This window comes from Bufo gargarizans, chromosome 4 (assembly GCF_014858855.1).
Source record: "Bufo gargarizans isolate SCDJY-AF-19 chromosome 4, ASM1485885v1, whole genome shotgun sequence".
Lineage (NCBI taxonomy): Eukaryota > Metazoa > Chordata > Amphibia > Anura > Bufonidae > Bufo > Bufo gargarizans.
The window spans coordinates 145,399,242-145,420,329 of record NC_058083.1 but is presented as its reverse complement, the minus strand read 5'-3'; the positions used below and the strand labels follow the sequence as shown (position 1 = coordinate 145,420,329).

The following is a 21,088-nucleotide window of genomic DNA, read 5'->3' as shown; positions in this document are numbered from 1 at the left end:
CCTGCTGCCTGGCAGCACCCGATCTCTTACAGGGGGCCGTGATCAGCACAATTAACCTCTCAGGTGCCACACCCTCCCCAGTTTGAATATCACTGGTGGCCAGTGTGCGGCCTCCCCCGGCCCCCCTCCCTCTATTGCATTATTAACATTGGTGGCAGTGTGTGGCCTCCCCCGGCCCCCCTCCCTCCCTCTATTGCATTATTAACATTGGTGGCAGTGTGCGGCCTCCTCCGGCCCCCCTCCCTCTCTCTATTGCATCAATAACATTGGTGGCAGTGTGCCGAATCCCTGTGTCTGTCACTTACCAGTAGGAGGAGCTCCCGGCCGGACACAGACATCGCAGCAGCCAGCAGGTAAGTATGATGCTTCTACTATTGCTAAGTAACCATGGCAACCAGGACTGCAGTGGCATCCTGCTTGCCATGGTTACCGATCAGAGCCCCAGCGATTAAACTGGGACTCCGATCGGAACTCCGCTGCCACCAATGATCGGGGGGGGAGGGGGGAGAGGGGAGGTCGCACACTGCCACCAATGTTAATAATGCCATAGAGGGAGGGAGGGGGGCCGGGGGAGGCCGCACACTGCCACTAATGTTAATAATGCAATAGAGGGAGGGAGGGGGGCCGGGGGATGCCGCACACTGCCACCAATGTTAAAAATGCAATAGAGGGAGGGAGGGGGGCCGGAGGAGGCCGCACACTGCCACCAATGTTAATAATGCAATAGAGGGCGGGAGGGGGGCCGGGGGAGGCCGCACACTGCCACCAATGTAAATAATGCAATAGAGGGAGGGAGGGAGGGGGGCCGGGGGAGGCCGCACACTGGCCACCAATGATATTCAAACTGGGGAGGGGGGGGTCTGCCCCCTCTTACAGGGGGCTATGATACGCACAATTAACCCCTTCAGGTGCAGCACCTGAGGGGTTAATTGTACGGATCACAGCCCCCTGTAAGAGATCGGGTGCTGCCAGGCAGCAGGGGGCAGTCATGTACACAGTTCATTGTATATTCTAACTAGAAGCGTCCCCATCACCATGGGAACGCCTCTGTGTTAGAATATACTGTCGGATCTGAGTTTTCACGAAGTCACCCTCCACCTAGTCCCCCTCCACCACCGCTTCCACCTACACTGCTACATCCACCGCCTCCTCAAACTCCTACTCCATATCGAACTCCACCTCAAAAATCTAATTTTTTATTTTTTTTGTACGTATTATATTTTATATCATTTCACTACTTTGTCATTTACATTTTCGGGTGAAAGTCACCAATTTTTGGGTGTATAGTACCACTGCTATACCTAGTAGACCGGTAGAAAAAAATAATAATAATTGGCAGTTACATTTTATGGTGAAATTCAGCAATTTGTTGGTGTGATGTACCACTGATATACCAATTAGACCGGTAAAAAAAAAAAAAAAAAAATATTTGTCAGTTACATTTTAGGGTCAAATTCACAAATGTTTGGGTGTAATATACCCCTCCTCTACCTAATTGACAGCTTAATAAATTTCAATAATTTTTATTTTACATTTTCGCGTGACAATAAACAATTGTTTTCTGTCGTAGACCCCTGCTCTACCAAGTAGACAGGTTAATAAATTTCTGTAATTTTTCTGTTACATTCTTAGGTTGACATTATACAATTTTAGACGTGAATAAACTCCTGCTCTGCATAGGTGACAGGGAATACAATTTCTGAAATGCTTCTTTAATTGATGCGCGCCACCTCCTTTGATTCAATGCTTAAACTTAAGCAATTTGTACCACATTCGCACTTCAATAATTTGTCCCACATTTCCGCTATACTCTTTTGGCCAACATTTGCGCCTCAAAAGCTTTTCCCACTTTTCAGCTTGACTCTTTTGTCCCACATTTGCTCCTCAGTAGCTTTTCCCACATTTCTGCTCGATCCCAATTTTTTTAAAATAACTTTATCTCCCTTAAATTTGGTCTCTTTTTCTCACGCTCCCTCTCTGGCCTGGAACCCTGATTCCCCGCCACCCGTGATCACCATGGTAGGCGCATAAAAGAACATCAAAAGTTGATAGAGCAGATATCAAATTAAATCGTGAACATCACGGGGACGTGCGACATGGTGGGGCAGTAAGTATGCACACGCCTACACAAACTAACTGAGAAGTGTCAGCCCCTGCAACTTCTGGGTCTCCAAATTGGGCACATGGCCTGAGCTTGCCCTTTATGCCTTGGAGGTGCTGGCCTGCCCTGCAGCCAGTGTATTGTCTGAACGTAAGTTTAGCACGACTGGAGGTTTATATTTCCCATTGTTTTGGGGTGTACCCTAATAAAAATAAATAATAAATGTAAACCAAAAAGCAGTGTAGGCTACCTCCTCCTCCTCCGCCGCCACTTCCACCTACACTGCCACATCCACCGCCTCCGCAACCTCCTACTCCATATGGACCTGGTCCTCCTAGATCAAGATTATTATTTTTTATTTTTACGTATTTGATGTTATTTTAAGTCATTTCCCTATCCACATTTTTGCGACATTTGCAGCCCTCTAACCCTTTTCATGACATTTGTACAGCCATTTTAGTGCTCAAAAGTTCGGGTCCCTATTGATTTCAATGGGGTTCGGGTTAGCGGTCAAGTTCGGGTCCCGAACTCAAACTTTTTTCCCAAGTTCAGCCGAACCCGTCAAACCCAAACATCCAGGTGTCCACTCAATTCTAATCATGAGTTATGAAACAATGTAAAGAAAATGAACAAAATTTAAAACTTTAGCTGAATCAATGGCAACCTACTCTTAAAATTAGTCATAGTAACAATAATGAGATGACTATTAGTTACGTAAATATATACATGTAACTCCTAAACACTTAGATTTGGCAACATGCATAAAAACTAATAGTAGGCAATCACATTGCTGCTTTAAAATTAATTTTACAAAGGGGCTTAAAGGATTTGTCCAATGAGAGATAATTATTGTACCTTCAAAATGCTTGCCCTAAGTCCTGCAAATACCTTTTTTTGCAGAGAGAAGCCATGATGGACCAGCCTATTCCACACCAGTGATCATTTATACAATTCTCAATATATTCAAATCCACTATAATGGGAGTTACTTCTACAGAGTGACTCTTCTTTATGGATCACAGTAGGGTGCCACAGGCAGGGAAATCTGCCCTCTACAACATTCATATGCCCTATACGAGCATATAGACATGGGTTGTCTTCTGGAGACAACCTCTTTAAAACGAATGCTTTAGAATCTGATTGGTTGCTATAGACTACTCATCTATTTTCCATGGCATTATAAATCTCTATTTAAAAAAATTAAATAAATCTAAACAACAAATTTAACCTGTTCACTACAAGCGCCGTACATGTACAGCACTAGAACGATGTGTAAACATGGCGCCCGCTTGCACATGCAGCGGGCGCCATAGCCGGCAGATCTCTGCTGTTTCAAACAGCAGAGACCTGCGGCTAATTACCGTGACTGTCAATAATGCCGATCACTGTAATTAAATGCTTTAGATGCTGTGATCAAGTGAGGTCACGGCATCTTAATGTGCAAAAAAACAGAAGCTTGAGCTTTTAGGCTTCCTACCGATGTTCGGTGTGGCCAAATGGGGCATCGGTACTTGTGCTGAACACTTTCAGCCTCGCTGATGAGGCTGAAAGTGTTAATGCTGAAATTCTTATTTTGGCCACCAGATGGTAGGTCAGGATAAGAAATTAGCTAAATAGAGTTTAAATGGCATTTGAAAAAATAAAAATAAAAAAACATAATTTATACGCTCATATATGAACCACTAAATCAGAACACAAAAATGAAAAAATAAATATAAAAAATAAAAAAATATAAAAGTTGAAATCCCTTTCCGTATAATTAAAAATAAATACCTAAATAACAATAAATATAAAAATCATGGGTATCACAGTGACCAAAAACGCCCATACTATTAAAATAAAATAAAAAATCCAATATGGCAAATAGTGTAACGGAAAAAAGGATCAAAATGGCCGATTTGCCATTTTTTCATTGCTTCTCTTACCCAAACTTTTTATAATAAAATGTGATTAAAAAGTCACGCACACCCCAAAATATTATCAATAAAATCTACAGATTGTTCCGCAAAAAATGAGCCCCTAAACAGCTCAGTAGACATAAGTATAAAAAAGTTATTAGGGTCAGAATATGGTGCTAAAAAAATATATATATATATATATATATATATATATATATATATATTTATATTAAAATTTAAATTTATTTTTACACTATTTAGATATAAGGAACCTATACATATGGGGTATCGTTGTAATTGTACTGAACCAGAGAATAAAGGGTATGGGTCAGTTTTTGCCATAAACAAAACGCTGTGGAACAAAACCAGTAAAACTGTGGAGGAATTGTTTTTTTCCCAAATCCACCCCATTTTATGCCATAATTAATGATGGTATTGGAAAGTACAACTTGTCCTGCAAAACTTAAGCCCTCATACAGCTATGTGACTGGGAATATAAAATAGTTACAGCTCAAGGAAAATAGGGAAGAAAATTGAAAATTGAAAAAAAAAAAAAATGTAGCCTAAGGGCTCTTTCATACCTGCGTTATAGTCTTCCGGCATAGAGTTCCGTCGTCGGGGCTCTATGCCGGAAGAATACTGATCAGGATTTTCCTAATGCATTCTGAATGGACAGTCCGTCCTTCAGGATGCATCAGGATGTCTTCCGTTCCGGAACGGAACGTTTTTTGGCCGCAGCAAATAGCGCAGCATGCTGCGCTTTTTGCTCCGGCCAAAAATCCGGAACACTTGCCGCAAGGCCGGATCCGGAATGAATGCCCATTGAAAGGCATTGATCCGGATCCGGCCTTAAGCTAAACGTCGTTTCGGCGCATTGCCGGATGCGACATTTAGCTTTTTCTCAATGGTTACCATGGCTGCTGGGACGCTAAAGTCCTGGCAGCCATGGTAAAGTGTAGCGGGGAGCGGGGGAGCAGCATACTTACCATCCGTGCGGCTCCCGGGGCGCTCCAGAGTGACGTCAGGGCGCCCCAAGCGCATGGATCACGTGATCGCATGTACACGTCATCCATGCGCCTGGGGCGCTCTGACGTCATTCTGGAGCGCCCCGGGAGCCGCACGGATGGTAAGTATACCGCTCCCCCGCTCCCCACTACTACTATGGCAACCAGGACTTTAATAGCGTCCTGGGTGCCATAGTAACACTGAAAGCATTTTGAAGACGGATCCGTCTTCAAATGCTTTCAGTACACTTGCGTTTTTCCGGATCCGGCGTGTAATTCCGGCAAGTGGAGTACACGCCGGATCCGGACAACGCAAGTGTGAAAGAGGCCTTAGGGTTAAAATACAGTATATACACCTTCATGTATATAACAATGATTTAAAAACAACTAACAAAACAATGTTAGGGGTTAGTCATTCTTATTCTAAATCCCATAATTTTAAACACTTAGGTTACTGTGCATCATAATTTGGTGACAATCCATAAAGCTTAGTATGCAAAATGGGACAGTACTCCAGTCCCCTTTTATTGTAAATGAGCAGGTATGGAAAGAGTAGGAATAATAGAACTTCTTGATAAAGCTACAGAGGCTAAGTAGACTCTGCTAATGCCAATGCTCACACAGGTCAAAGACATAAAGATTGTTAAAATAACAGAAAAAAAGGTGACATCCCCAGTAGCAAGTAATGTATTCCTCTGTATGGGGTTCTACATTGTTGAACACACCAGGCAACATATTAAGTTCAAAAAGTCAGATCTACAAGGTCACAAAATATCCAGACATATGGTATTAAAAGGCATTCAGGTCTAGTGCAGTGAAGGTTATTGTCTATATCCCTGATGATCTAGGGCAGGGGTAGGCAACCTCCAGCTCCCAGCTGTTGTGAAACTACAACTCCCAGTATGCATACTTGCTCTGCTCTTCCAAGAACTCTCATAGAAATGAATGGAGCATGCTGGGAATTGTAGTTTCACAACAGCTGGGAGCCGGAGGTTACCTACCCCTGATCTAGGGCACTGAAGTGGGCGAAAGGCTACATTCCTGGCCGTGTATACAACAGTAAATGAGAGTTAATGGCTGCACCCCTGGTGAAGTAAGGTAGTAAAAGAGTCAAAGTCTGTATCCCTTAGGGCCTATGGCAGTGACAAAGTTAATGTCTATATGCCTGGTGATCTATGGTGTTAGTGTAAGCATCCCTGGTGATCTAAAATAGAAAAAGGATTAATGTCAATAATCCTGGTGGTTTAGGGCATTGAAGGAGTTAATGCCAGAATTCCTGGTATTTTAAGGCATTAAGATAATAATATCAGCATACCTTGTGCTATAGGACAGTAAAGGGGTTAATCTAAGGATTTCTGTTGGTACAAGGCAGTGCAGCCAATCACAGCATACTTGAGTGGGTTGATGCAAGGATCTATGGTGGTCTAGGGCAGTCAAATGGTAAATGTTAAGATGAGTAAATTTTAAAAAAATTTGGTTAGCCCAAAAAAAAAAGAAAAAAGAAAAGTGGATCGATCTGAATATATTTGCGGCGAATCGTGTTGAAAATGTTTATACCCTGGCTGCAGAGAGCATTTATAGTGGTATTGAACACTGTGCCTTGCAGTAACATGCATAGAGAGTTTGCTTTGGTAGTGAAATAATACTGTGTGTCTGTATGACATGCAAATGACAAGTGTCGCTCTTAGAATCACAGAACACTTCACTTATTTGGGCAGTCACGCGGCCAAAACTGACCAAATACTGAAGTATGAACTCGATGTTAGCGCCAAGCAGAAGACCACTCCTTTTACACCATCGTCAGCTGATTCCACATAGATGTCTATAGAACCTGTTCTATTAAATGCTTATAGAAGTAGAGCCCCTCCAACAGAGTGGAGAAGGTGTCAGCAGCAAGTTTGTGTTGACGTCCCTGATTATTTTGCCCTTCCTCTGATCCGTTAAAACAATAACCCACAAAAAATGGATCCTGTCTGTGGAGAATCTACCTTCACTCGGTCAGCATTCAGTCAGTAATCCATCAGTATTGGTAATGCCAAAAATAACAGGAGTGGATCCAACCCAGAGATGACACGTGAACAGACCATTTACATGTCTTCTGTGTTTTGTACTCACTCATGCTTTTGTCTACCAAATCATAAGCCAATTCTAATGGGACCATACAGGCCTTACAGCTGCTACACATTTAGGATCCATTGTGTTTATTTTTTCCTTCCTTCTGACAGATCAGAAGGGTTAAATAAATGATGATGTCAGCCAAGCCAAAAAGGCTAAATAGTGGCCCAGTCATGAAGTGGGGAGGGTGGGAACAGCATGAGGAGTCCACAGGGTGGCCATATGACATAGTGGTGAGGTAAAAGCAGCATGAGGAGGCCACATGGCCCAATGACATAGTGTGGAGGTGTCAGCAGCATCAGGAGGCCACAGAGTGGCAAGGTGACATAGTGTGGAGGTGGCTGCAGCATCAGGAGACCACAGAGTAGCAAGGTGACATAGTGTGGAGGTAGTAGCAGCATCAGGACTGCACAGAGTGGCAATGTGACATATTGTGGAGGAAGCAGCAGCATGAGGAGACCACAGAGTGGCAAGGTGACATATTGTGGAGGTAGTAGCAGCATTAGGAGACCACAGAGTGACCCAGTGACAGAGTGCGGAGGTGGGTAGCAATAACAGTACCCGCTGATGATGGTGGTTGTAAGGAGCACTTGGCATCACATATGTGGCATCAGGCAGATGGCAGCATCAGAATACTAGCTGAGGCAGGTTACCAGAAGAAACCAGTCTCTTTTGTCAAAGTGTTAGTGTGGCACCATGGATGATCTAGTCTGATGCATCAGGCATTGGTGGGGGGAAATCCTGCCTGATCCACGCCTGATTCATCTTGGCAAAAAGCCAGTCTCTCCACATCTAGGGTGGACAGGCAAGTTCTCCTTGGGATAACTATGGCCTTTGCAGCACTAAATACCCACTCTGATGACACACTACTGGCTGGGCAGGACAGCTTTTCCAGGGCAAACTCAGACAGTTGCGGCCACAAATCCAGTTTGGCTGTCCAGTAGTATAGTGGATCTTCAATGCCTCCCCTCTCCTGCACCGCCGGCGCCCTGGTGTAACACGGCGGCATACACGGTTGCTGGGGCAATGGGGGCAGAGCGCGTCCGGCCGCACGCTTCCTCTCTATGCGGCCGGCATCCCCATAGTAACGTATAAGGGGCTGAGCGCCGAGCTGGCCACTCGGCGCTTGGCTTCAGACATGGTGGGAGGTCATGTGGTGCTGGCCACATCACATGACCTCTCCTCTTCAGTATATACACAGGCAACCTGCTAGCCACAGGATGCCTGTGATTAATTGTCCAAGGCTATCTACTATAGAGTTACCTGCGCTATCTGGAATTGACCTGTGCCTTTTTTTGACCCGCTTCTGCTTGCTCTTTGTTACTGACGTGACCTCTTGGCTTGACCTTCGGCTTGTAACCTGACCTGTTCTTTCTTATTCCTGTGGCACCGTATTACTCTCCTGGTGGCCACCCGACAGTTTAGGGAGGGTGGGCAGGGACTGGTGGTCCCCTCCCCTACCTTTGTTATGGGTTACCCCTGGCCCCCTGTTTAGTGGATGCAGGCTAGGGTTAATATGGGGTAATGCTGGCATCCGGTTTAAGGGGAGGAGGCGGGCGTCTAGCAGGACAAATAAGCCCCTGTTCCGCCTCTTCTCTCCCTCTTTGAGCGGAAGCGCTGTCTGCCTCCCTCCATCCCTTGAAGTTGGCAGTTAGGTTTATAATTTTCAATTTTGGGGCTTCATACAGTCCTGATCAAAAGTTTAAAACCACTTGAAAAATGGCAAAAAAACATATTTAGCATGGCTGGATCTTAACAAGGTTCCAAGTAGAGCTTCAACATGCAACAAGAAGAAATGGGAGTGAAACAAAACATTCAATTTAATGAAAACAACGAAAAAACTAAAACAGGCTGTTTTTCAGCTGATCATAAGTTTAGGACCACACCTCCAAAAAAAAATGAAACCCCCCCAAAACAGAAATCCAACTTCCAAACGTGAACTCAGTAATGAGTATCTCCGCAGTTATTGTTTATCACTACCAAAATTCGTTTTGGCATGCTTGATGCAAGCGTTTCCATGAGGTGAGTGGGAACATTTCTCCAAGTGGTGAAGACGGCCACACGAAGGCCATCTACTGTCTGGAACTGTTGTCCATTTTTGTAAACTTCCCTTGCCATCCATCACCAAAGGTTCTCAATTAGATTTAGATCAGGGGAACACGCAGGATGGGCCAAAAGAGTGATGTTATTCTCCTGGAAGAAGTCCCTTGTCCTGCGGGCATTGTGTACTGTAGAAAAACCCAGTCGTTACCACACAGACGAGGGCCCTCAGTCATGGGGAATGCTCTCTGCAACATCTGGACATAGCCAGCGGCCGTTTGCACTTCCTGAAGCTCCATTGTTCCACTGAAGGAAAAAGCACCCCAGACCATTATGGCGCCCCCTCCACTGTGGCGCGTAGAAAACATCTCTGGTGGGATCTGCTTGTCATGCCAGTAACGTTGGAAACCATCAGGACCATCAAAGTTACATTTTTTTCTCATTAGAGAATAAAACTTTCTTCCACCTTTGAATGTCCCATGTTTGGTGCTCTCTTGCAAAGTCCAAACGAGAAGTTCTGCGGCGTTCAAGGAGACGAGGTCTTTGAACACGTTTTTTGTTTTTGAATCCCTTCAGTCTCAGATGCCGTCTGATGGTTATGGGGCTGCAGTCAGCACCAGTAAGGGCCTTAATTTGGGTCGAGGATCGTCCAGTGTCTTGACGGACAGCCAATTGGATCCTCCTGCTCAGCAGTGAAGACATTTTCTGGGGTCTTCCACTTTACTTTTTTGTTCCATAACCCTCAGGATCATTTAAGAAATTCCAAATTACTGTCTTACTGCTTCCCACCTCAGCAGCGATGGCGCGCTGTGAGAGACCCTGTTTATGCAGTTCAACAAACTGCACACATTCAAAAAGGGAGAGTTTTTTTGCTTTTGCCATCACAACGTGTGACTACCTGACAGAAAATGACAATGAATCCACATCTTTGCACAGATTTGGCCTTTTAAAGGCATGTGGTCCTACAATTTGGATCAGCTGAAAAACAGCCTGTTTCAGTTTAATCGTTATTTTCAATTAATTGAATGCTCAAAAAATGATTTGTCTCACTCTTATTTCTTCTTGTTGCATGTTGAAGCTCTACTTGGAACCTTGTTAAGATCCAACAATGTAAAATAAGATTTTTTGCCATTTTTCAAGTGGTCTTAAACTTTTGATCAGGACTGTATGTGGTTGCGGTTGGAATCTTTTATGTGGGCAAGGTACATGCCTGGTTGAATTTGCAACTTACAGCTGGAGGCAGGTTAATACAACGGAGAGGTGTTGGAGGCAAATGGGCGGAACTGCCCGCTGGGAGACCAGCAGCTGGTAAATCGCATGGTTCTGATGTTTATGGTTTTGCCATTTGAATAATTAGCTGTGGCTGATTACCACCCAACAACAATAAAGTGGTTAAAATAAAAGCAGTGTCAGTGTCCTTATTTGAAGGGGTTTCTTGGTATTGGTAAGGGGACAGAAGGAAAATAGAGTTCACCCCCCCCCTTCTTTTTCCTGGTTATACCGACAGTCTGGTATTTTACCCCGGCATCTCCTGACTATTCTTTGCTTACTCCATTTGTACTTCGTCGCATTCTTGGTTTTGACGAGGTCCTTTCACTATCCGTTGTTCGTCTTGTCTGTCTTCCCAGAACGTATTTTAAGCTAGGGACTGCCGTCCAGTTGTCCCCTGTCATTAGGACTTGCGAGGCAAGTAGGCAGGGCCAGGGGTGAGGGTGGAGTGCAGTGGTCACTATCCTCCCCCCTGCTTGTGTGTGTACGTGACCCTGACAGATGGCTGAAAGGGTGCACAACAAGTATGCCACCACTGCTGTTTCAGGTTCTGCTGTATGTCTAGCTGCTTGTGAGTAGTTTCTTCACTATGCGGGTAATGAAAGTTGCTCATCAGCAACTCTAGACTCAGGCTGGTTCTGATGGAGCTGTTACTGCTCCTGTCACCCCTCCACAGCAGCCATGGCAGTGAAAAGTGAGCACAGAGGGCCCCCCTGGTCAGACCTGTGAGAGGATGGACAATGGCACAGATAGGCAGTGGCCAACTGACTACATAGTATGTCTCTATAGTAGTTCAGTTTGTCCTCCCTCTCAGCGGGTGTAAAAAAAGCCCCAATTTTGGACCGGTAGCGGGGGTCCAACAAGGTGGAGAGCCAGAAGTCATCCCTCTGCAGAATGGTGACATTTCGTCTGTCACTACACAACAACAAGTGAGCATGCAGCGGGCCATTTGCTCAAGTGACTCATAGGGACTCCCTGCCTTCATCTCCACTGCATACTGCCACGGTGTGTATGGATCCTCTACTTCGTCTTCCTCATCGCCCTGTAGCTCCTCTGGCTGCTCCTCCTCTCCTGTTACCTGTGTAGAAAAACCACCTATTTTGCTACACATTACTTGTGCTCCAATGTCCTCCTCCTCCTATTCCAGTTCAGCCTCCACAGGGCTGATGTAGCCATGAGATGTAGGCACCATGTCTCCAGTCCCCTGACCAGACATATTTATCAGCATCTGTTTCAGGACATGAAGCAGTGTAATGAAATCATTCATCCCGTAGTCCTGGTGACTGACAAATAACGTGGCCTCCTCAACCGGCCTGAGCAAACGGCAGGTGTCACGCATGAGCTGCCACTGGCTGACATTGAAGTTACACAGGAGGGTACTCCTGTCCGCTTGGCTCATCAAGAAATCGTTTATTGCCTCTGTTCGTATAGTCAGTCCAACATATGGAGAGTGGAATTCCAACGAGTAGAAACGTTGCATATCAGCCTATGTTGGGGGATGCAGTTCTGCTGCTGCAGCTCAAGGATGGTGTGCTTTGCGGTGTACGAGTGGCTGAAGCGCGTGCAAAGTTTCCTTGCCATTTTTAGGATGTCTTGCAGATGGGTGGAAGACTTTAGGAACAGCTAGACAACCAGATTGAACATGTGTGCCATGCAGGGCGATTGGCTCAGCCCTCCTTGATGCAGCGCCGACACCATGTTCTTTCCGTTGTTGGTCACCATGGTTGAGTTGTCGTGGAGAAAGCCAGTATTAGATTTCTTGCTGAAGGACACGGAGCAGTTCCTCCCCTGTGTGACTCCATTTGCCAAGGCAAACCAGGTGCAGAACAACGTGAGAGAGATGAGAGGGGTCGCTCATGGCTTGCATACACTACATGCCTCCAACATAATTCTTGCGTCTCTACATGAAAATAATGTATTTGCTGTAAATCGCGAGAGGGGCGTTGCTGGAGACATTGACTTCACAAGAAATACAGTGCAGTGGAGTTCAGCCACCTCTATTTGCTTCCCGCTGTTTACTGCTTCTGAATTAAAATCGGGACAACCAGCTTCAGCTTCCTCTGATGTGAATGCCTACGGAGTCCTTTTGTTATGGCTTTGCACAGAGAACAAGAATGTTATGCACAAGTCTGATGGAACCCTTGGTCTTAAGAAACTGGACTTGGACTCCAAAGCAGAGGCTCTCCTGAGATCAAATGCAGACGGAGCAGATAAAAACACATGAATATTTTCAACTTAGTGAAGCTGCTTGATTTAATTGTGAATAGATGGTTGTGGCGAAACCAACCTCGCCACTGGGTTTTGGAGGGGCCTGGCTACTAGCCTCTTGCCCCAGGATTATGGGCCCTCTCATCAGCCAGGCCTCCTTTGTTCACAAAGGACTTGGACTAACTTGAACCCCTGGTCTAATTCGTGCCATTTTGGGATGTTAAATGTCTATGTGTATTGAAAAGGGTGGGACATTGTATACGTTGAGTAGGGAGGTCTGTTCCATTGTCTCTCTGTGTGTATTGGCGATGTCCTTTGTCCTGAGAGATAATTGAATTACTTCTCGGTTGTCTCCAGGACAGAGGATATTGTGCATTTGCCTGCCTGTTATGATTGCATCAACCCAGTGTGAGGTAATTCTATCATGGGCAAAGGGGAGGATTTTGTGTGGGAGTGTCTGAGTGTATTGTACGTGGTTATTGGCTGTTTTTACAAAACCCTGTGGGTGGTAACCTTGTTGGAAGATGTGTATAAAATGCTTGTGTGTTAAAATAAAGATGCTGCTTTATACCTTCATGAAGTTTTGGCTCATGTTTGGGGAATGCGATAACTACACTCTTGGGGATTGCTATATCACAATACTCCCCTGAGTATAAGCTCTTGTAAGAGCTTGTTCATGGCTCCTGCTCTCTGGATGTAGGAGAGGTTCACCCACTGGAAGCTGAAGCCTGGTTTTAGGTCTAGCGTGGGTGGAGGACGGTGAGACCCCAACCAAGCTGCGGCGGTTCGTGGGGTCTGCAGTGCGTACGGTGGAGTGCTTGGAGTCCTCGGAAAGCACTAGGAGCATCTATTGACGGAGGTACCCAGTCGGGGTGCCAGGAGATCCGTTACAATGGTAAAGGCAAAGTCTGCTGCTTTGTTGTCATCAGCGTCTTCATTATGTTTACTGCAGGACCCACGCCAACGTAATTCGGTCCATACAGCAAAAGGAGGTCTACAATCACCCATCAGTTTTCCAGAAAAAAAAACATGTTTGAAATAAAAAATGTCACCAATGAAAGGATAATGAAATTCGGTTCATACCAGAAAGTCTACAATCACCAATCAATTTTCCCTGTTTCATTGAAAAAATATCACCACTACGTAATACGGTCCATACCACAAAAAGGGCTTTACCGCATATAACTGCACCGCTGAATGGCAAATAGGCCCTTATTTTTTTCCACTTTTCTACTACACAAGGCTTTTCAACATATAAGTGCAACGCTGAACGACGAATATATATTTTTATTTTGCCACTAATACACAGCAAACAGAGCTTTACAACATACAGTCCTGATCAAAAGTTTAAGACCACTTGAAAAATGGCAAAAAAAAATCATATTTTACATTGTTGGATCTTAACAAGGTTCCAAGTAGAGCTTCAACATGCAACAAGAAGAAATGAGAGTGAGACAAAACATTTTTTGAGCATTCAATTAATTGAAAATAACAATTAAACTGAAACAGGCTTTTTTTCAGCTGATCCAAATTTTAGGACCACATAGGCCAAATCTGTGCAAAAATGTGGAGTCATTGTCATTTTCTATCAGGTAGTCACACGTTGTGATGGCAAAGGCAAAAAAACTCTCCCTTTTTGAACGTGATCGGGTTGTTGAACTGCATAAGCAGGGTCTCTCACAGTGCGCCATCGCTGCTGAGGTGGGACGCAGTAAGACAGTAATTTGGAATTTCTTAAATGATCCTGAGGGTTTTGGAACAAAAAAGTCAAATGGAACACCCAACAAAAATGTTATCAGCACTGAGCTGGAGGATCCAATTGGCTGTCCGTCAAGACACTGGACGATCCTTGACCCAAATTAAGGCCCTTACTGGTGCTGACTGCAGCCCCATAACCATCAGCCGGCATCTGAGACTGAAGGGCTTCAAAAACAAAATAACGTCTTCAAAGACCTTGTCTCCTTGAACGCCACACAACTGCTCCTTTGGACTTTGCAAGAGAGCACCAAACATGGGACATTCAAAAGGTGGAAGAAAGTTTTATTCTCTGATGAGAATAAAATTTAACCTTGATGGTCCTGATGGTTTTCAACGTTACATGACAAGCAGATCCCACCTGAGATGTTTTCTACGCGCCACATTGGAGGGGGCGCCATAATGGTCTGGGGTGCTTTTTCCTTCAGTGGAACACTGGAGCTTCAGGAAGTGCAGGGGCGTCAAACGGCCGCTGGCTATGTCCAGATGTTGCAGAGAGCATTCCTCATGACTGAGAGCCCTCGTCTGTGTGGTAACGACTGGGTTTTTCTACAGTACACAATGCCCGCAGGACTTCTTCCAAGAGAATAACATCACTCTTTTGGCCCATCCTGCGTGTTCCCCTGATCTAAATCCAATTGAGAACCTTTGGGGGATGGATGGCAAGCGAAGTTTACAAAAATGGACAACAGTTCCAGACAGTAGATGGCCTTCGTGCGGCAATCTTCTCCACTTGGAGAAATGTTCCCACTCACCTCATGGAAACGCTTGCATCAAGCATGCCGAAACGAATTTTGGTAGTGATAAACAATAACTGCGGAGCTACTCATTACTGAGTTCATGTTTGGAAGTTGGATTTCTGTTTTGGGGGGGGTTTTGATCAGCTGAAAAACACCCTGTTTCAGTTTATTTGTTGTTTTCATTAAATTGAATGTTCAAAAAATGTTTTGTCTCACTCCCATTTCTTCTTGTTGCATGTTGAAGCTCTACTTGGAACCTTGTTAAGATCCAGCCATGCTAAATATATTTCTTCCCATTTTTAAAGTGGTCTTAAACTTTTGATCAGGACTGTATGTACCTCTTACATCCAGTGGCGACTCCTCTCTGATGTAGATATTCTTGCAGCATCCCACTAGCTTATGTGGGAATTGCAAAAGTTTTTGGTTGTCTTCTGTAATTTCATGCTGCATTGTATTATTATGTGAAATCCCTATTTACCAGGCTGTCAGGTGCACCTCATACATCTCACTACTAGATGGGGGTAGCACCACAGTATATATAGTGCAATTCAGGCCTAATTAGGGAGTTGAGAGGAGAAGTAGGAGTGCAGCTACTAGGTTTATTTAATGCAAGTCAGTTCAAGGGAGAAATAGTGGATCAAGATACAAAGAACAACAGCCGTTCTATCAGTCTTTAAGGACCTTTGGATTCAAGATGAAAGACTTATTAGCTTCTGGCAGCCTCACCGTTAAAGAACTGGAGAAACAGAACCAGATTAAGGAGCTGAATATCAGTGAGTACATAACTAACTACCCTAGCCTGACACATTACTACCAGCACAGCCTGTTAATGGGATTCATCACATTCAACTTGCATGTATACCAGATACTGTTTTATTACTGGATGGAATCTGTTATCAAGAACCTGGTTATAGTAAAGTTTACAGTTGGATTTAAACCTGCCTCCTACTTCTAACTTCATACAACTACCATTCTCAACATTTTGCACCAACAAGGTGCTGACGTCATGACAATACCTAAGTCAGGGGCCCAGCCGCATAAGCACTTAGCACCCATTCACCATCAAGGGCACCTCAATCACCATCTGGCCGGGGTCCCCTGCAATAGAGTGTGCCCCGGAGAATCCAGGAGGGTAACATGTCTGGCCCCCAGGCAGAACAGTAGCCATATTAGGCCCTGAAGGCCCATCAAGTAACCATGGGGCAGCAGCCAGCTTCCTATAGTGCAGGCAGCGTGCGTCATTGAGGAGTACAGTACAGCTGTTACCCATAGCAACCGGAGACCACCTGTTCTGTAATTAGAGGAAGCAGCCACAGTCTGTTCATAAGTCATAACCCTATCAGCCACATTACCCCCAGAACAGTGCCAATCTGCCAGACAGTGTGACAGATTGGCACTGTTCTGGGGGTAATGTGTTTGATGGGGTTATGACTTATGAACAGACTGTGGCTGCTTCCTCTAATTACAGAACAGGCTGTCTCCGGTTGCTATGGGTAACAGCTGTACTGTACTCCTCAGTCCTCATGACGCACGCTGCCCGCACATTAGGAGCTGTACACTACAGATATGGGCGGGAAACTGAAACGACTTGTCAGGTGACACAACACTCCCCATGCTGCCGCCCGTCACTTATGGGTAACCTGTGCGAACTGTGGAGTTAGTTACTGAAAGTTACTACTAGCAGGGCTGGTCCCTGACAGGGCGCACAACGCGGACGAGCACCGCCATAACTCACATGACGTATTCATATCTGTTCATAGCCGGATTAGGCTCATACTGCATGTGAGGACAGTGAGGCTGAACAAGTTAAAACAAGGCGCTACAGCAAGGCCACTTACTCCGCCAGTGATGATTGCGTGCGCCTCCTTTTCTCACTTCAGAGCGGTGTGCCATAAGCCTCCAGCAGCCCACTTAAACTGACCAATCACTAAGCTCCTTAGTGTAAGGAGCTTTGTCATTGGCTGTTTCAGGCAGCAGCCTCGCTGCGCTGCCCTCGCCGTTCACAGTGCTCACTGTGCTGATGAATAGCAGGGAAAAGTCTAAGGCGTATAGGTACGCCTTAGACTTTTTCCAGGGAGTAAAATGGCCTGAACAGGCGTCTATGACACTTGTACAGGCGTTATTGTGACCTCTGATCAGACCTCAGATAAGACCCCCATATCAGACCTCCAGACCCACATATCAGACCTCCAGACCCCTATTAGAGCTCCAGACCCCCCATATCTGACCCCCCCATTAGACCTCTCCAGACCCCCCATTAGACCTCAATATGTAAAATAATAAAGTAACTTACCTCTCCTGCCTCCACTCTCCCTGTCCTGGCTGTCTTCTCAGGGCCTGCGCTGCAGTCACCTGACCTTCTGCAGCGTCAGGTCAGAGTGCGCTCTCTGCGTCCTGACGCTGCAGGCAGCCAGGACACAGCAGCGCCGACCCTGAGAAGAGCGAGCAGGAGGAGGCTCTTCTGTCCCCCTCCTCCTGCAGACTAATAAGCGCTTCCATTATGGAAGCGCTCACTAGTATTCCCTTTATAAGATGCACTGCGACCCCTATAGTTACGCCAGAGTCACCGTGTAGCACTTCCCTAAAAGTGCCCCTGTATGTTCTCCCTGTGTTTCCTCCCACACTCCAAAGACATACTGATTGGCAGGGTTAGACTGGCACACCAGAGGATAAGTGAGTAAAATAAATACATTTACTGCTGTGGAATCCAGCAACACTCCACTTGTCAAGGGAAGCATTTCCTCAATTTTGTAAAAAAATAAAGTAAAAGATGAATACATTTTAGGTTTAAGAAAATGCCTCTGTTATCCAGATGAAAGGCGAATAAGCTTTTGCTATTGCGTTCCCAGGACTGGCCGTAAAATATTCTCTAATTCAGCTCACTATTTACATAAGGAGGGGTAGAAGACGTTTGCTACAGAAGCTGCTGTTGTACACATACATATGCATAGCCAAGATTACATTGCAAAGGTACAGCACAGAATCACGTAAAAAGAGCGGTAAGCACCAGTGTATCTCTATGTATTGACTTGGACACAAGGTGACATCATTAACAGATTTCCTCCTATTAAGGCCTCTTTCACACGAACGTAAGGACTCCGTGCCTGTGCTGCGGACCGCATACGGCGGTTCTGCAATACACGGGTCACCAGCCGTGTGCATTCCGCATAACAAATGCGGACCTATTCACTTGAATGGGTCCGCAAATCCGGAGATGCAGTGTGGTGCGAAACGGACGCACGGAACGAAACCCCACGGAAGCGCTACGGAGTAGTTCTGTAATGTTCCGTTCCGTGCTTCCATTCCGCAAAAAGATAGAACTTGTTCTATCTTTTTGTGGAACGGACAGATCGAGGAGCCTAGTCAAGTGAATGTGTCTGCAATCCGCATGCGGCTTCCCCGCGGTCGGTGCCCATGCATTGCGGACCACAATTATGCATACCCTAATTCTGCAGGATTTCCTAAATCCTGCTTACAGACGTTCTAATAGTCTTATGCCATTGAAAAGCTGTTGAAAATACAAAATAGCTCAAGCACAGGAAAGCAGCAGCAGTTAATAGACATTAAACTTACCAAATGTGAAATACTTCTTGAAGCGGCATCCATCAGCATAACTTTCCATTTCTCCTCCATGTTGTCTGGCAGAGGTTTATAAATGTAATACGCCAGGAGAACAGAGAGAAGTACGAAGCACAGGGATTTGGACACCATGTCTACCTACAGTACCTACTTCTCTCCAGTGATTAACGCTCCCTTGCACTGACTATGTTAAAAGCCAGCAGCAGACACTGATAGGGCAAAGTTAATATGTTGGACAGGAGCCCACTTGTCATCTGATTCCCAGCGCAGTCTATGGAGACGCTGTGACAAGCAGGTAGGTTTGTGTGTGCGCACGTCTGTTTTATGTGTACCTGCCTTCAATAAGGAAATACAGTTTGGGGCTCTTCTCCGATTCCGTGTACAAGAGCACAGAGAAACTAAATCATCAACCTAATATAGTGCACAGAATACACTACAAGACCTTTGATTCACCTGTGACCTGGAGGCATTTCAACACATTGGAGGTCATTTGCAAAGACCGGCTTTTTACATCAATCTTTGTTTCCCCCCTGCACTACTGGAAGATTTGCCTAATTTATGACAATGCATGCGCCTCGTCATATATTAGGTACACCTCCTGCAATCAGTGCACCTGGAGTCGTTTTTGCTTCTCTTTATGTCTAAAACACTTATTTTCAGACATAAATGAATGTAAATTTGCCGGAGTTCTGGCCCCCGGCACTCCCTCGCCACTTTGGCGTAAAAATTCCCGAGCATAACAATATTGTCGTATGGGCATTTAAAAACTCCCAAAATGGAGTATTACTACCGTTTTTACAGCAAAATCTGGAGTAAAAATGTTTGTAAGTGACCCTCATTGCTTTTTGTCAACTTTTTGTTTTTTGGGGTATAAGCACTCCTTTTAATTAGCAAGAGACTGCCTCAGGGCTCATAAACCCCTATAGTTACGCCAGAGTCACCGTGTAGCACTGCCCTAAAAGTGCCCCTGTATGTTCTCCCTGTGTTTCCTCCCACACTCCAAAGACATACAGTGGGATGCGAAAGTTTGGGCAACCCTGTTAATCGTCATGATTTTCCTGTATAAATCAGTTGGTTGTTACGATAAAAAATGTCAGTTAAATATATCATATAGGAAACACACAGTGATATTTGAGAAGTGAAATTAAGTTTATTGGATTTAGAGAAAGTGTGCTATAATTGTTTAAACAACATTAGGCAGGTGCATACATTTGGGCACCACAAAAAAGAAATGAAATCAATATTTAGTAGATCCTCCTTTTGCAGAAATTACAGCCTCTAAAAACTTCCTGTAGGTTCCAATGAGAGTCTGGATTCTGGTTGAAGGTATTTTGGACCAATCCTCTTTACAAAACATCTTTAGTTCATTCAGTTTTGATGGCTTCTGAGCATGGACAGCTCTCTTTAAGTCACACCACAGATTTTCAATTATATTCAGGTCTGGGGACTGAGATGGCCATTCCAGAACGTTGTACTTGTTCCTCTGCATAAATGCCTTAGTGGATTTTAAGCAGTGTTTAGGGTCGTTGTCTTGTTGAAAGATCCAGCCCCGGCGCAGCTTCAGCTTTGTCCATGATTCCTGGACATTGGTCTCCAGAATCTTCTGATACTGAGTGGAATCCATGCGTCCCTCAACTTTGACAAGATTCCCAGTCCCTTCACTGGCCACACAGCCCCACAGCATGATGGAACCACCACCATATTTTACTGTAGGTAGCAGGTGTTTTTCTTGGAATGCTGTGTTCTTTTTCCTCCATGCATAACGCCCCTTGTTATGGCCAAATAACAAAATTTTAGTTTCATCAGTCCACAGCACCTTATTCCAAAATGAAGCAGGCTTGTCCAAATGTGCTTTATCCCACCTCAAGCGGCACTTTTTGTGGTGTGGGCGGAGAAAAGGCTTCCTCTACATCACTCTCGCATACAGCATCTCCTTGTATAAAGTGCGCCGACTGGTTGAACGATGCACAGTGACTCCATCTGCAGCAAGATAATGTTGTAGGTCTTTGGTGCTGGTCTGTGGGTTGACTCTGACTGTTCTCACCATTCGTCGCTTCTGTCTATCCGAGATGTTTATTGGTCTGCCACTTCGAGCCTTAACTTGAACTGAGTCTGTGGTCTTCCATTTCCTCAATATGTTCCTAACTGTGGAAACAGACAGCTGAAATCTCTGAGACAGCTTTCTGTATCCGTCCCCTAAACCATGATGGTGAACATTCTTTGTATTCAGGTCATTTGAGAGTTGTTTCGAGGCCCCCATGTTGCTACTATTCAGAGAAAATTAAAAGAGGAGGGAAACTTACAATTGACCCCCTTAACTACTCTTTCTCATAATTGGATTAACCTGTGTATGTAGGTCAGGGGTCACTGAGCTTACCAA

At 45.0% G+C, this 21,088-nt stretch overlaps 1 protein-coding gene across 1 annotated transcript in view; it reads right to left on the bottom strand.

Moving 5' to 3' along the window:
- LOC122934213 (arylacetamide deacetylase-like) overlaps nt 1-18,922 on the bottom strand; it is a 79,764-nt gene extending 60,842 nt beyond the window's left edge. The window contains exon 1 of the mRNA XM_044289507.1: nt 18,703-18,922. Within this exon, the coding sequence (XP_044145442.1) occupies nt 18,703-18,840 (138 nt within the window). The 5' untranslated portion in view covers nt 18,841-18,922. The remainder of the gene's footprint in view (nt 1-18,702) is intronic.
- Between the last annotated feature and the right edge of the window lie 2,166 nt (nt 18,923-21,088).